This window comes from Thermobia domestica, chromosome 6 (genome assembly GCF_964235325.1).
Source record: "Thermobia domestica chromosome 6, izTheDome1.hap1.1, whole genome shotgun sequence".
NCBI classification, from domain to species: Eukaryota; Metazoa; Arthropoda; class Insecta; order Zygentoma; family Lepismatidae; genus Thermobia; species Thermobia domestica.
The window spans coordinates 249,811,896-249,824,983 of NC_137459.1; the positions used below are offsets into that span (position 1 = coordinate 249,811,896).

General features: G+C 36.6%; 1 protein-coding gene across 6 annotated transcripts in view; it reads left to right on the forward strand.

The window, feature by feature from the left end:
- The window catches only part of siz (Brefeldin-resistant Arf-GEF family protein schizo), a 436,074-nt gene that overhangs the window by 147,849 nt on the left and 275,137 nt on the right, over positions 1 to 13,088 (forward strand). The window contains exon 1 of one of the 6 annotated variants that reach the window (XM_081762745.1): positions 7,194 to 7,529. The exons of the other annotated variants lie outside the window; for them this stretch is intronic. Within the exon in view, the coding sequence (XP_081618871.1) occupies positions 7,453 to 7,529 (77 nt within the window). The 5' untranslated portion in view covers positions 7,194 to 7,452. Of the gene's footprint in view, positions 1 to 7,193; positions 7,530 to 13,088 lie in introns of those variants that run through there. 6 annotated transcript variants of the gene reach the window in all.

The window sequence follows — 13,088 nt, forward strand, 5'->3', positions numbered from 1 at the left end:
GGGGGGATATCTTGGCGCCAAGATAGCCCCCCCGTATCACAGCACAAAAATTTGAAATACACCATTCGAAAGCAAATCGTTTGTACCGTTTGTACCGAAAAAAAGTTTTGTTTGTACCCCGATAGTTTTCGAAAAACAGGGGATATTTGGGGGGGCTATCTTGGCGCCAAGATAGCCCCCCCGTATCACAGCACAAAAAATTGGAATACACCATTGGAAAGCAAATCGTTTGTACCGTTTGTACCGAAAAAAGTTTTGTTTGTACCCTGATAGTTTTTGAGAAACAGGAGATGATATTTTGGGCGGGGGGCTATCTTGGCGCCAAGATAGCCCCCCCGTATCACAGCACAAAAAATTGAAATGCACCATTCGAAAGCTAATCGTTTGTACCGTTCGTACCGAAAATGTTTTCTTTGTACCCTGGTAGTTTTCGAGAAACAGGGGATGAGATTTGGTGGCTATCTTGTACGCAAGATAGGCCCCCTAATGTGTACTTTTTCCATGTCCATTAATAAGTATCATATGTTTGTCCATGTGAATTGATGTGTATTTAGAATTCTGGTTGTGTATATCAAAATAAAAAAATGAATTTTTCAGTAATAACTCAACGTTAGAATTGAATCGGCGAGTGGGAAAACATTGCGAGTCCAAAATAAACCATTTTGAAGTAAAGGCAAAAATAACACTAAAGATGTAGAACTACAAGTTGTAATGAAGAGCAGTGCAATTTGCAAGACCTTGCACGTTATAACAGAATGCTATAATGTCGACTGTACATTTGTGGCATTAACAAACGAAAGTTATTTTTTCAAATATCTCAAAATGCGTTTTGTGGACTAGTAGTGGTTTTCCACTCACCGATTCAATTAAATTTTCTCAATTTCTGCCCTCTTCGTTAAGTAAATACGTATTATTCAGAAATGGCCTATTTGCTTTCGTCTATTGTCTATGAAAGCGGCAGATTTCTCGAGCCGTTAATGTGACAGAGATAACCAGCTATTTTTTTCAGTTGGTGTAAAGCTGAAACGTAAAAGGACGCAGTTTAGGTGAGCAAACATTTCATCTTTTAGTTTTCTTTGTTTAAGATTATTTCTGTAAATCCAGTCTCTTTCTGAATTTGTACACACTTCGTTATGCTTTTTACGGTATTTATTTACGGAAAAGGGCACAAATAGATTAAATTTAATTGAATCGTTGAGCGGAAAAACACTACTAGTGCACAAAACGCATTTTCAGATGTTTGAAGAAAGAACTTTCGTTTGTTAATGCCACAAATGTACAGTCGACATTATAGCATTCTGTTATAACGTGCGAGGTCTTCCAAATTGTACTGCTCTTCATTACAACTTGTAGTTCTACATCTTTAGTGTTATTTTCGCCTTTAACTCAAAATGGCTTATTTTAAACTCTCACTGTTTTCCCACTCGGCGATTCAATTTTAACGTTGCGTTATTCCCAACAAGTCCTTCTTTTCATTTGGATATGTACATCAAGAGATCTAAATACACATAAATTCACATGAATAGACACATAATAATTATTAAAGGACATGGAAAAAGTACATATTAGGGGGCCAATCTTGCGTACAAGATAGCCTCCCAAACGCCATCCACTCTTTCTTGAAAATTATCAGGGTACAAACAAACCTTTTTTCGGTACAAATGGTACAAACTATTTGCTTTCGAATGGTGTATTATAATTTTTTGTGCTGTGATACGGGGGGCCTATCTTGGCGCCAAGATAGCCTCCCGCCCCAAAATATCATCCCCTGTTTCTCGAAAACTATCAGGGTACAAACAAAACTCTTTTCGATACAAACGGTACAAACGATTTGCTTTCGAATGGTGTATTTCAAATTTTTGTGCTGTGATACGGGGGGGGGGGCTATCTTGGCGCCAAGATAGCCCCCCGCCCCAAATATCATCTCCTGTTTCTCGAAAACTATCAGGGTACAAACAAAACTTTTTTCAGTACAAACGGTACAAACGATTTGCTTTCGAATTGTGTATTTCCAATTTTTGTGCTGTGATACCGGGGGGCTATCTTGGCGCCAAGATAGCCCCCAGTTGACTTCTCAAGAACCCTTATAAGGAAAATGGTACAAACGAAAATATTTTCGGTACAAACGTAGTACAAACGAATGACCTAGTCATTGTTTCAATTTTCTAAAGTAGGGGGGCTATCTTGCCATACGTCAATAGAAGAAAGAAACATACATACAATTTAATTAGGGTGTTCACAGGTACATACCACAGCTACGCATATGATACTGCTCCTTGGATTTTGTCCGCCTTACCAGAATTTAGCTTGGATATTGTCCTCTTTGATTATGTCCGCTTGAATTTTGTCCTACACTCGGGGATGGTGGAGTGGTTTTGGAAGCAGTTCTGAATGTTGAACCAACCATTGTCTTGACTTTTTTAAAATTGTTATAATAGATACATTTGTCATTGGAATTGATAATCAATGAAGGAAATGTCGGCTATTCCGTACTCTTAGAGAACTGTACACATTGAGATGGTGACCCTTGTCGGTGATATGTAAAACCCGTCTTACACCGATCTGAACTAAGGCCTCAACCCAGGTTACAACTTGACAGTGTTGCTTAACTCAAACTTCTATGCAATTTCTTTTATCCTAAGGTGATGTAAGGGTCATACGATCCTTAAAACTAGGTAGGTTTTACCAGCAGAGTCTCTCGTGGTCGCTGTATTAAACAGACAAAAGACACTTGAAGAATGTGTTACGCACAGAGCAATCAACTGTTGTAATCGTAAATATTATTGTTTTTCTATTTCACAATATGAGTTCATCCGAAGAGGATGAAATAACCATAGCAGCGATATCTGCTCTGTTGTTGACACAAAATCCGTCCTCCCCCCCCCCCCCTCAAAAAAAAAAAAAAAAAAAAAAAAACAAGAAAGACAGAGAGAAAGAGTAAAGAGGAGCTGCTGGACCAGGGACTGGATTCTTCACCGCAATAATGCACAGGAAAGCACCGTATTTTCAATGGTGAATAATGAACTACTTACAGAAGATCCTCGTTCCTACAAAAAGTTCTACAGAATGGACTATTCAGAATTCCATATGCTATAGAAATTAGTAACTCAGAAAATTCGGCAGCGAGATATGAACATGACGGAGTCTGTATCAGCTGAAAAAAAGGACTGTAGATCCTTGCATCCACCAGATTGTATAACTGAAAATTAAAAGACTTGTCCAAATATGACAGTTATCGGGCGAAGAAGCTAAAATATAGAAGAAAGAGCAATATTCTAGTACAGGTACTGAGTGTATCGGTTCAGCTCACTACCCACTAAAAATGCCCACATAGCCCATAAAGTAAACTTACACCGCACCGGAATACACTCTCATGCACTACACCCAGACTTTTTGTATTGTGCCAGCATTGTAGAACTATTCCCTAAAATTACACGAAGGCCACACAACACTGATTACAATTAACACTCATTGTTTACGTTTTTGGTGCTGGTTTACTTTTGGCGCAACACATATGAATTTTATGTTTACAAGTGTAGGATTACTAGTGTAAAATTATTACAATTGCTTTACGACGGATAAAATAAGTGAGTTCATATAAAAGATGCCTGTATAGAAACTATTTTCCATCGGCGGTGAATTTCTGCACAGTGTGCAGAAGTTGTATTTTGTTTACAAATGGAACTCTACTAGTATGAAACCATGACAACTGCTATTGAAACTCGTATCATTGCCAAAAAAAACACTCGTTTTCACTACCTTTGCTTATGCGGATACCCACCTTCGCTGACGTGCCTGCTCCTTTCAGACGCACCCCTCGCTGACGCTCGGGTCCTCCGGCTTCGCCATGCTATGACTCGGTTAGATAGCATTCATGGTTTTTGGTGGCGACCTAGCGCAGGTTGTTTTGTGTTTTGGGGCTAATATTTTCAATTAGGAGTCAGGTGGGTCGGATGAAAAGGTTTCATGGGCCGGGGACAGGCCGAGGGCCAGCTGTTGCACGTAGCTGGTGTACACCTAACTTGTCTGCAATCACACACACACACTTCTTCGAGGATCCAGTTCCACGGTGTTCTAAAGAGCTCTTCAGACTATGCTGTTGGTCGGTAACCGCGAGGTTCATTTTTTCATGTTATGTATAGGCACGAAATTTCAAAAACCCATGGAGCACTGTGCATTCATTGACCACTCATGGTCAATATACACTGCTGATACTTTTTGCAGAAGGTTCGAGTATGAAATTGTAAAGGAAACTTAGTCCTAATTGTGTATTCTGTATGGTGCACTGTTCAAGACACACTGCCTTCTGACTGGGCATCCCAGCCTATTTTCTGATATGTTCGGAGTTTATTCCAGACGTTTGGTCTCAGTCTATCAATTGGTTGCGTTACAGCGGGTGGTTTCCCTTATAGAAAGGAGTTTAGACTCAAGTGACATACTAATCTGCATTAAATCAGAGAACTTCACACTCAAAATGATTCATAAATTTTTTAACATTTAGAGAATCTATCAGTTTGAAAAGTGTCACTCATTCCTACATTTCTCTTGGAACATCTTATGTTACAAGTAGAGTCAGTACTTTATGGAAACTTGTAGCTTACACTATTATATTGTATATTATTATTATTATTATTATTAAAAATCAAACAAGTGTCACGATGTCGTGGGTATTTAGTAAAGTGTGTCGTAAGTCAAAAAGGTTGGAAACTACTGCTATGTTGTACAACAGAATTAATTATTTTGCCAAAGTCTTGCCCACGCTGATGATCTCGTTCCCGTAAGATAAACGAAGTCAAGCAGTACAAGCCTGGCTAGTAGTTGTAAGTAACCATCGAGGAAAACATGTTAGTGCAGCGTTCACCCAGCATCATGAGGATAGTTGGGGAACTATTCGAGTGGAAGAAGTAGCGAACTCTAATCAGGAAAGTCGGCAACAAATTTGATGGGAATCGCAATGCGGTCACCACTCTCCTGCTATTTCAGCTGGTCGGTTGAAGCTCTTTGGGGCTTCGTGCCAAGAAGTTACTTTTAACTTGGTTATTTTGACTGACTAATCGATTTACGTATTTCGATGTAGATGTTTTTCAGTTGTTCTTCGTTTCATATATCTAAACTTCGTCACTAAAGTCAAAAGTGAAGGTTAATTTTATAGATAAGTTTACGTTATGACGATATCTGTGTTTCAAAACTCCAATACACTTTGCGGGTTTGCATAGATTCATCATGCTTGCAATATTTTGTGTGAAACAGCATAAGGCGAATCTTGAATCACCACTTGAAAGTGCTGCTTTCTAATATTGCTAGTTGGTGCTGATGTACCTTTTAGTCGAACTCTTTCGTGACTAAATGCATTAATTACATACAGTATGTTTCATGTAGGAGTCTCATGTTTGACCTCGGTTGAAAATGCATATAGTTTTTATGAGACCATTAAACTGTAGATCGACGTTGGAATGCCTCTGTGCTTAAACTCGAATCAGAGTTATTTCATTACTAGTTTGTATGGGAGACCAAGGATTCGATTTCAGCTGGTAGCATATTTAGTTTGGATCCTACATTAGATTGCAGCTCTAGGTTTTATAGAGCTTCTGTGCTCGAAAGGAACGTTAGACTCAAAACCAGATGTACCGTGGCTCAGAGAAAGAGCCTTCAATTGTGATGTTATAGGTCTCTTATTCAATCCCAGTTTTTGACAGTTTGTAGTGGACACAATCGCGTTTTAGGAATTCTTTTTAGCTTTCCCGTTTCTTGTAACATTCTCATGGTACTAGTTCTTCCACAATCACAATTATTAACATCTGTTTTCTTGACCGTAAAAAGCATAATTGTGGGACTGGCATCAGTCCTCATTTTTGTTTTATGATAATACACTGCTGTTTGGTACGAAACTGTACTTTTTATTAGAAAAGTGGAATAGTATGAGAAGTAGTAAACATCTTCTTTCACAGAGCCTTTATTTAAAAATAATAAATTGTAATGTGTTTTTTCTTTTGTTTTGGTTGTTTGTTTCGTGTTGTATGAATAATTTAATACACCATAATAGCTTGGATAAATGTGTAATTTGCATAGAAAGTTGTCACAATTTTTGAATGTTCTGGAATCTTTCAAAACTGGTTAGTTTCGATAATATTCGTTTGTATTTTTTTTTTTTTTAATATTCCGCCACAGAGTCTAATTGCAGTATGCTTAGCGTAGGGCCTCTTTCCTGTATACAGAACAGTTGGCTTGCTGACGAAACATCAGCTCAAGGTTGCTACAGTATTATTCTCTCTTTCTAGTAGTCACGTAACAGACAGGTTTTTATTTGAAAAGCCATCATGCAATACATTAAAAAAAACTACTTTAAAAAAACAACATCACGCAGATTTGAAATTTCAATTGCTTGAAAATCCACCCACCATACTTACGGACTCACAGCTACACAACACAAGTGACTGGGAGGAGAACTTGATGCAAAATGCAGGTAAAAGATTAGGGAGTGGTTAGTTAGCCGTATTCGTGGAATTTGTGATGGATATTTTTTTCTTTTTTCCCTCCGATAGTTGTTATATATCTGGCAAAGGTTTTCAAAAATGGCATCAACATCTTTCATGTATTGAGATAATACAAAATTTCTCTAGACCATGACGGATGTAGCTGAGTTAAATTTTGTTACAAAATTCAGAGAAACAGTGATTTCTAGGTATAGCAAATTATTGAGAGTTTCTTCCTTCTTGATTGAAGTTTTACGTGAAAGGATGAAACATAAGAAAAATCTGAGTACAAGAGATACAATATAACAAGCAGCTGACGCTCGCTGTTTTCTTGTTTTTAACGTGAAGGGTTTTCCTTAGATTTGGAGCATATTTTCATATTTTTTTTTTCAAATAATTGCAAAAACTATTATAACTTGAAAAATGCTAATAATATAAAATGACCAATAACTCTTAATTTTTAAGATTCTTTTTAATATTAACGAAAAGTAAAAAATAAGCTATAAAATAAAACTGTCTTAAATTCAATATGAGGGGATCTTATCCCCCCTGTTGGTGTGCCTCCGTTCGTTTTCAAGACCGCAGCATAGAAGCAGGGGAGGTATTCACACTGACTGAGAAGGTCATACACTGCTTGACGTCAGAGAAGAAAATTTGACGGGAAGTAGCTTTAGCGAGCTGCTACTTGCCTGCTTCACGTGAACCTCGGCTACCGTGCAGACCTGAGATACACGATAGCTTGCGGCGGGGAGAACTGCGGCACCGGCGAGTCACTTGCTTGTAACTAGTGCAATCACACGGTTATTTTCACTCGGTGGAGTCAAGCCACCAGTGGCTTGAGTTGTGTTGTTTCAATTGATGTGTTCACAAAAGAGTTATGTCGCGCGTGATGGATTTGTTTGAGTGCGTGAGGCCTTCTGTGTGTGCGTGCTCAGATGCTTTTATCCTTATACGTGCTGCTTTGTGATTCTTTTCGTCGATGGATATTCCAAATTTATTTTGTGAATTCGTGTGGATCCGTGATCTTACTCGGCCGAATGCGGAATCTAGAAGACGGTAAGACATTTTTGTCACTGTTTCATGGAATTGAACTGTCAGTTCACTTGCAATAAATGCAGTGTTTTGTTTTTGTATATTTAATAGATGCAAGATAATAATAGCAATAAGTCTTTGTTATGATTTCAAATGTGTCATTAGCATGGGCGTCTCTGGCGGAAAGGGGGGGACGAATACCCCCAATATTTTGAAGTACAAAATATGCAATATTTTAATTTAATTTATTTACTAACGACAAAATAGTATATAAATAATGATAAATATATTTGTTTGGAAAATAATATTCAGGCTGTAAAACTATTATAACAGAGTTCTTAATATACCTCAGGGGGTCCGTGAAGGTAAGCAGAAAGGTAAAAAAATGGAATCGAAGGTAATAAACAGGTTGGGCTAGGTAGAACCATTTAAATCACTTTCTTTGATGCCCCCATATTTTACATGCTAGAGACGCCAGTGGTCATTAGTGTTTATTTACATGGTTGTTTACCTACCATAATCTGTTTTGCTTTTGTAATGTGTACTAATATTTACTTGGTGTTAGTTAATTGTATAAATACACATATTACCATATATATATATATATATATATATATATATATATATATATATATATATATATAATGCAAAGGCTTGGACTTTTCTTTTTTTAGATCAATAATTCAAGCTTAAAACATTCCACCTTGATTTTCCTATTATAACACCAAAAAACGTTATTTCAATTTAAATTACTGCATTATGAAAAGAAAACTAAAAAAAATCAAAATCAAAGAAAATCGGTCATTCAATAGGAGAGAAAAAGTACAAATCTGCGGACGCGTAAACTGAACTCTCTGAAGCGTAGGATAATGTGATTCCCGATGAAAGAACGATAGATGTAAGCAAGAAATAATTTTAAAAAAATATCTTTGTCTTGATTTATGGTACTTTTTCCTTGGTTACCATACTGCATTTAGGTAACAAATAAAACATATATTAAGATGCATAACTTCCAGGAACTCGATAAAATGGTTAGGGAATATGGTGGTTGCATAACGTATACTTGCTGGTAACATTGCAGTGCCAATTCGAAAACCAATCAAGGCAGGCAGTACCGAACTGAATATAGGACTTCAAGTACTGGATCTGTAAACGTCCTTTCTTAAATATAGAATCCGCTGTAGGGAAATGAAAGTGGTACTTGAGCAAGAAAGTCGTCAAAAAGCTAAAATTTTAGTTTTTTTTCAAATATTCCTGCTTTTTAAGGGAGAAACCTCCGTTCCCCAAAAATGTTTGTTTACGTCTCTCTACATATATACACAGTATATTAAGTATATGTAGTGGCGTATTTAGAGGGGTGAATATCGGGCTCAAGCCCGTCTCCCCCGAAATAAATTTGTTACATGTAAAACTTCATTAAAATTTGTCGGCACCTATAAGGAAAAATATAAGTGCTTATTCACATGTTGTGCATAACCCCCCCCGAAACAAAATCCTAAATACGCCACTGAGTGTATGTGATGAACCTTGTTTAGGCTCTACCTTTTTATGCTAGAAGTAGCCCCTAATCAAACTACAATATTTTATAATGTCGTTATGTAGCACTTATAAAAATAGCCAGTGTTTGGGAGTGATCTACATTCACAAGTACCACTTTCAGAGGATTGGTAAATTTGTTGATCAGTGTTCTAAAAGCGCTAAGAATTTAGTATTGCTGCTGTTGAGAAATGTCAAATAAAGTAGTTGTGTAAAACCAGTGTGAACAGAACATAATGATAATGTTACATATAAAACAATAGTTAGTTCGTGTGTCAGTTTGAAAGTCCTGGCCATCTACTCTCCAGGAATTATATTTTCAAAATTTTAAGATAAAGCAATTATTTGACAGCTTTGTACGAACTTAATTGCAACTTAAAATCTACAGTCTTCGCATTTGTTCTATATGAGTATAATGCTCATTATTATTAGTATACTATGAAATCACGAAAGTTGTGTAGTAAGGAGAAAAGAAACTAATACAGAATATGAGGGAGAAGCGGCGATAATTTCAGGGGATGACCCTCGGGTAAATTTCTTCCGTGCCCTGAGCTACCATTATTTTATACTACTTCCCCCCGTTTATTGAAATTTCCGCTCGGGAGATCTTGAGTTGATTTTAACGTCCTTTTCAGCAGCGTGACTATATGAGACGGGACCTATTGATGAACGTGAAATCCGAACCACATGAGCTCCCGCCGGGAATCGAACCCGGGTCCCCCACGCCATCGGGAAGGTCTTCCACAATCCCCAGTAGAGAGAATGAACGTGGAAAGAGTGATTAGGAAATGCAAATTTGTATTAACTTCCGTGCAAAGAACATCTCTAACGTATCATAGTCCGGTAATTTAAATGAAAATTTATCAACATGCTATATATAGTTACGATTACTGTATTTTAGTCCTCTCAAACATAGTACTGTACCTAGGTTTCGAATGTCTGGACTAATTATCATAGTCATTGTGATAATAGTATGCTCCCTTGTGTTGCGTTGCGTCGTGATTCAATTGGAGAGTTGCTTAATTAAGGGTTCTGCAGGCCCTGGTTTGAAGTTCAGAAACGACGGTAAATAAAACAGATGTGCAGACTCCGCATCATCCATTCAAAACCCTTCTGATCTGCCTTTCATGAACTGTAACGAAGGACAGTACGTGTACATTTCCCATTCACGATCGTAAATTGTATAAATCCTTATAGTTTGAAATGTGTTATTTCATTAGTTTTACATTGACAAGTCACAAACCAGCTAGAACAGGCTACAGGAACGGAACTCTCAAATCTGAATCATCCCAGTTTGAACTGTGTCACACTGTGTATAATTGCAAGTTATTAGATAGTAATTATTTATAATGCTGTCGGAGAATTATCAAAGGAAAACAAGCTCGTAATAAACTAGTTATACCTAGGTTGGCTGGTTTAAACCATGGTTTAAACCTTGGTTTAAAACAGCTGATTAAAAAAGAACTGATTTACACCCCCCAAAAATGAAAATGCTTTAAATCGTGTGAACTTCATGGTGACGTCTCCACATATCACACCATCTGCATTCCGTTTATCTACTTTTCACCTTTTAATCAAGGGGTCCCGTGTTCAATTCTCGGTCGAACCACCGCCTATGTTTCAAGTGTAAACCAAGTAGCGATTCGAGGTGTCCCTTTAAACGAAAGCCTTCTCCATGATAACCTTGGTATTTCAGAAGGATGTTAAGTCTAAACATACGAAACGAAATCAAATTATATATTTCTGCTTGCCTGAGTGCCTGGTGTTTTATAAAGAAGCCAAGGTTGCTTAAGTATATTGATAGAAATTGGTAAAATGTGTCAACTGCCTACGTAGCTTCCAACATCAGCTTGGATTCGACTTTGTTTTAATTTTATTGAATGATATCTACATACCAAATTTGTAATTTAATACCTCAGTTTTAGCGTAGTGATTATGATACGTTGACCTTAAAATTTTACATATAAATACATTTAAAGTAATAACAGGATTTTTCCAATGGCTAAGGCGGGAGTTTCCCGATTTATTTATAATTCAATATAATGTTTTTACTTGTGTAACTGTTCATCATTTTGTCCTTCTGAAATGACTCTTTACAATTATATTAACAACTAGGCCTATATAAAGATGAGTACAACGTATTTTTATCAGGAGTCCTTTGTGAGTGAGTCGGCAATCGCATTTGTGACCTATTAGTCCCAGTTTCGTGTCGAAACGGACAATTTCTCTTGGACGTAAGCCAAGAAACGGTTTGGATTCTGCTTTAAGCTTATGTGACCTCTTCCAGCATAACCTTGTTGTTGAATTTTAACACCAAGACGAAACAAACTAATTTCTGTCCATATCTAATATAAATACATAGAGTAAATTATTTAAATCAAAACAACCTGGTTTAAACCAAAAATCCGGGTTTAAACCAAAAAAAAAAACTTTTTTTTTTTAAATAAAAACCATGGTTTTTGCCAACCCTGCCTAGGTATTTATTTCATGTGTACTTACACTGTTAGGAAGCTAGAACTTGATGGCTCACTGGTAGAGCTCTCACCTCTGTGTGTGAGATCCCTGTTTCGATACCAAACAATGTGAGGTTGTTGTAGAGAGCATAGTTTCCATGGGTTTTCTAGAAGTTCTTCCCTGTCCTCTCACACTCACATTTCTACCACATAATCATTCACTTTCATTAATCATCCGTCTCATTTCGTATAAAGGGGATAAAACCGAGACATAAGACTAGAAATTTTATTTCAAGCTTAAGTTTTGTTTCATCAGGAAATAACCAAAGCTATAAAATGTTCCACGTATTGCGAAAATAATAATTATTAAAACTCTATTTTGGAACTTTGTTTAGCAAAATGCATATGTTCTTCCTTGATTTTATGTTAACGCACAAATATACAGACATTAAAAATATAAAGAAATATAAATAACCGTGCATATTATATTTCCTTTATCCATTATAATGATTTTTTGAGAAGCTCTAGTTCTCTTCCTGTTCTTCCGGGAAACAATTAAACAAAGTCGTTGGTGAAAACTAACCCATCCTTGTTTCTGTTCTCAGAATTGTGCATCGTTTTTTATTTTTTTAAATACTAGCTGAACCTGTGCTATTTACACAGCACACAGTTCTAATATGAGCGTGAATATCCTTCCTACTTCTCACTGTATCTGTGTAAGTTCTTTTATCAACACAAATAAAGGACAGGAAGACTCTTAAAGGGCGTGAATTGCTATAGAGAAACATAAATGTAGTATTTTAATATATAGAATGTTAGGGTAAGTTTGTGGCAAACTTGGATAATTAATAGATGATACCAAATGCAAATATTTTTTTCTTTTAATTCCATATCCGAGTACGCTTCATTGTGGATCCATAAGCCTTCAAAGTTGCCAGCTTCCAATAGATTATGTCATTCAGATTAAAGCAAAGCGCCTGAGATGTCCGTCAACCCGCTATACGTAGCTCCCGTACTGGTTGCCTTTCACAAGGGTATCAACCTTAACTTTGTAGTGGCAATACTAATAGGATGGAATAGAAAAATAGAGAAGTTTTTTGAAAACTTGAATGAGAACTGGCATATATATATATATATATATATATATATATATATATATATATATATATATAAGTTTGTAATCGACCAGCGAAAATGCACGCATCTAGTACTTGCGGTTTTCGAAATCTCATTGTCGAAAGGATTGGTCACAAACTTTTCGTGACCATAAAAACCTAGCATTTTAATATATAAACTAGCTGAACCTGCCTTCCTACACAGCGCATCATTTGCATATGAGCATAAATCTCCTTCTCATTCCTCACAACATCTGTACATGTCCCTTTACAGACACGAGTGAAAGACGCCTTGATAAAAAAAATCGGCAAAGGATATCATAAAGGAGAGATTTTTTCTCTATCTCACACCGTTTGCAAGATTTGAGCCTATTTCCGGTTGGAGTTTCTAATTCATGTATGGTCAGTGTTTTCTTTCTTCTTGCATGCAGTATGTAATAAGCAAATACATTACACACACACAATTAATTATAATGTCA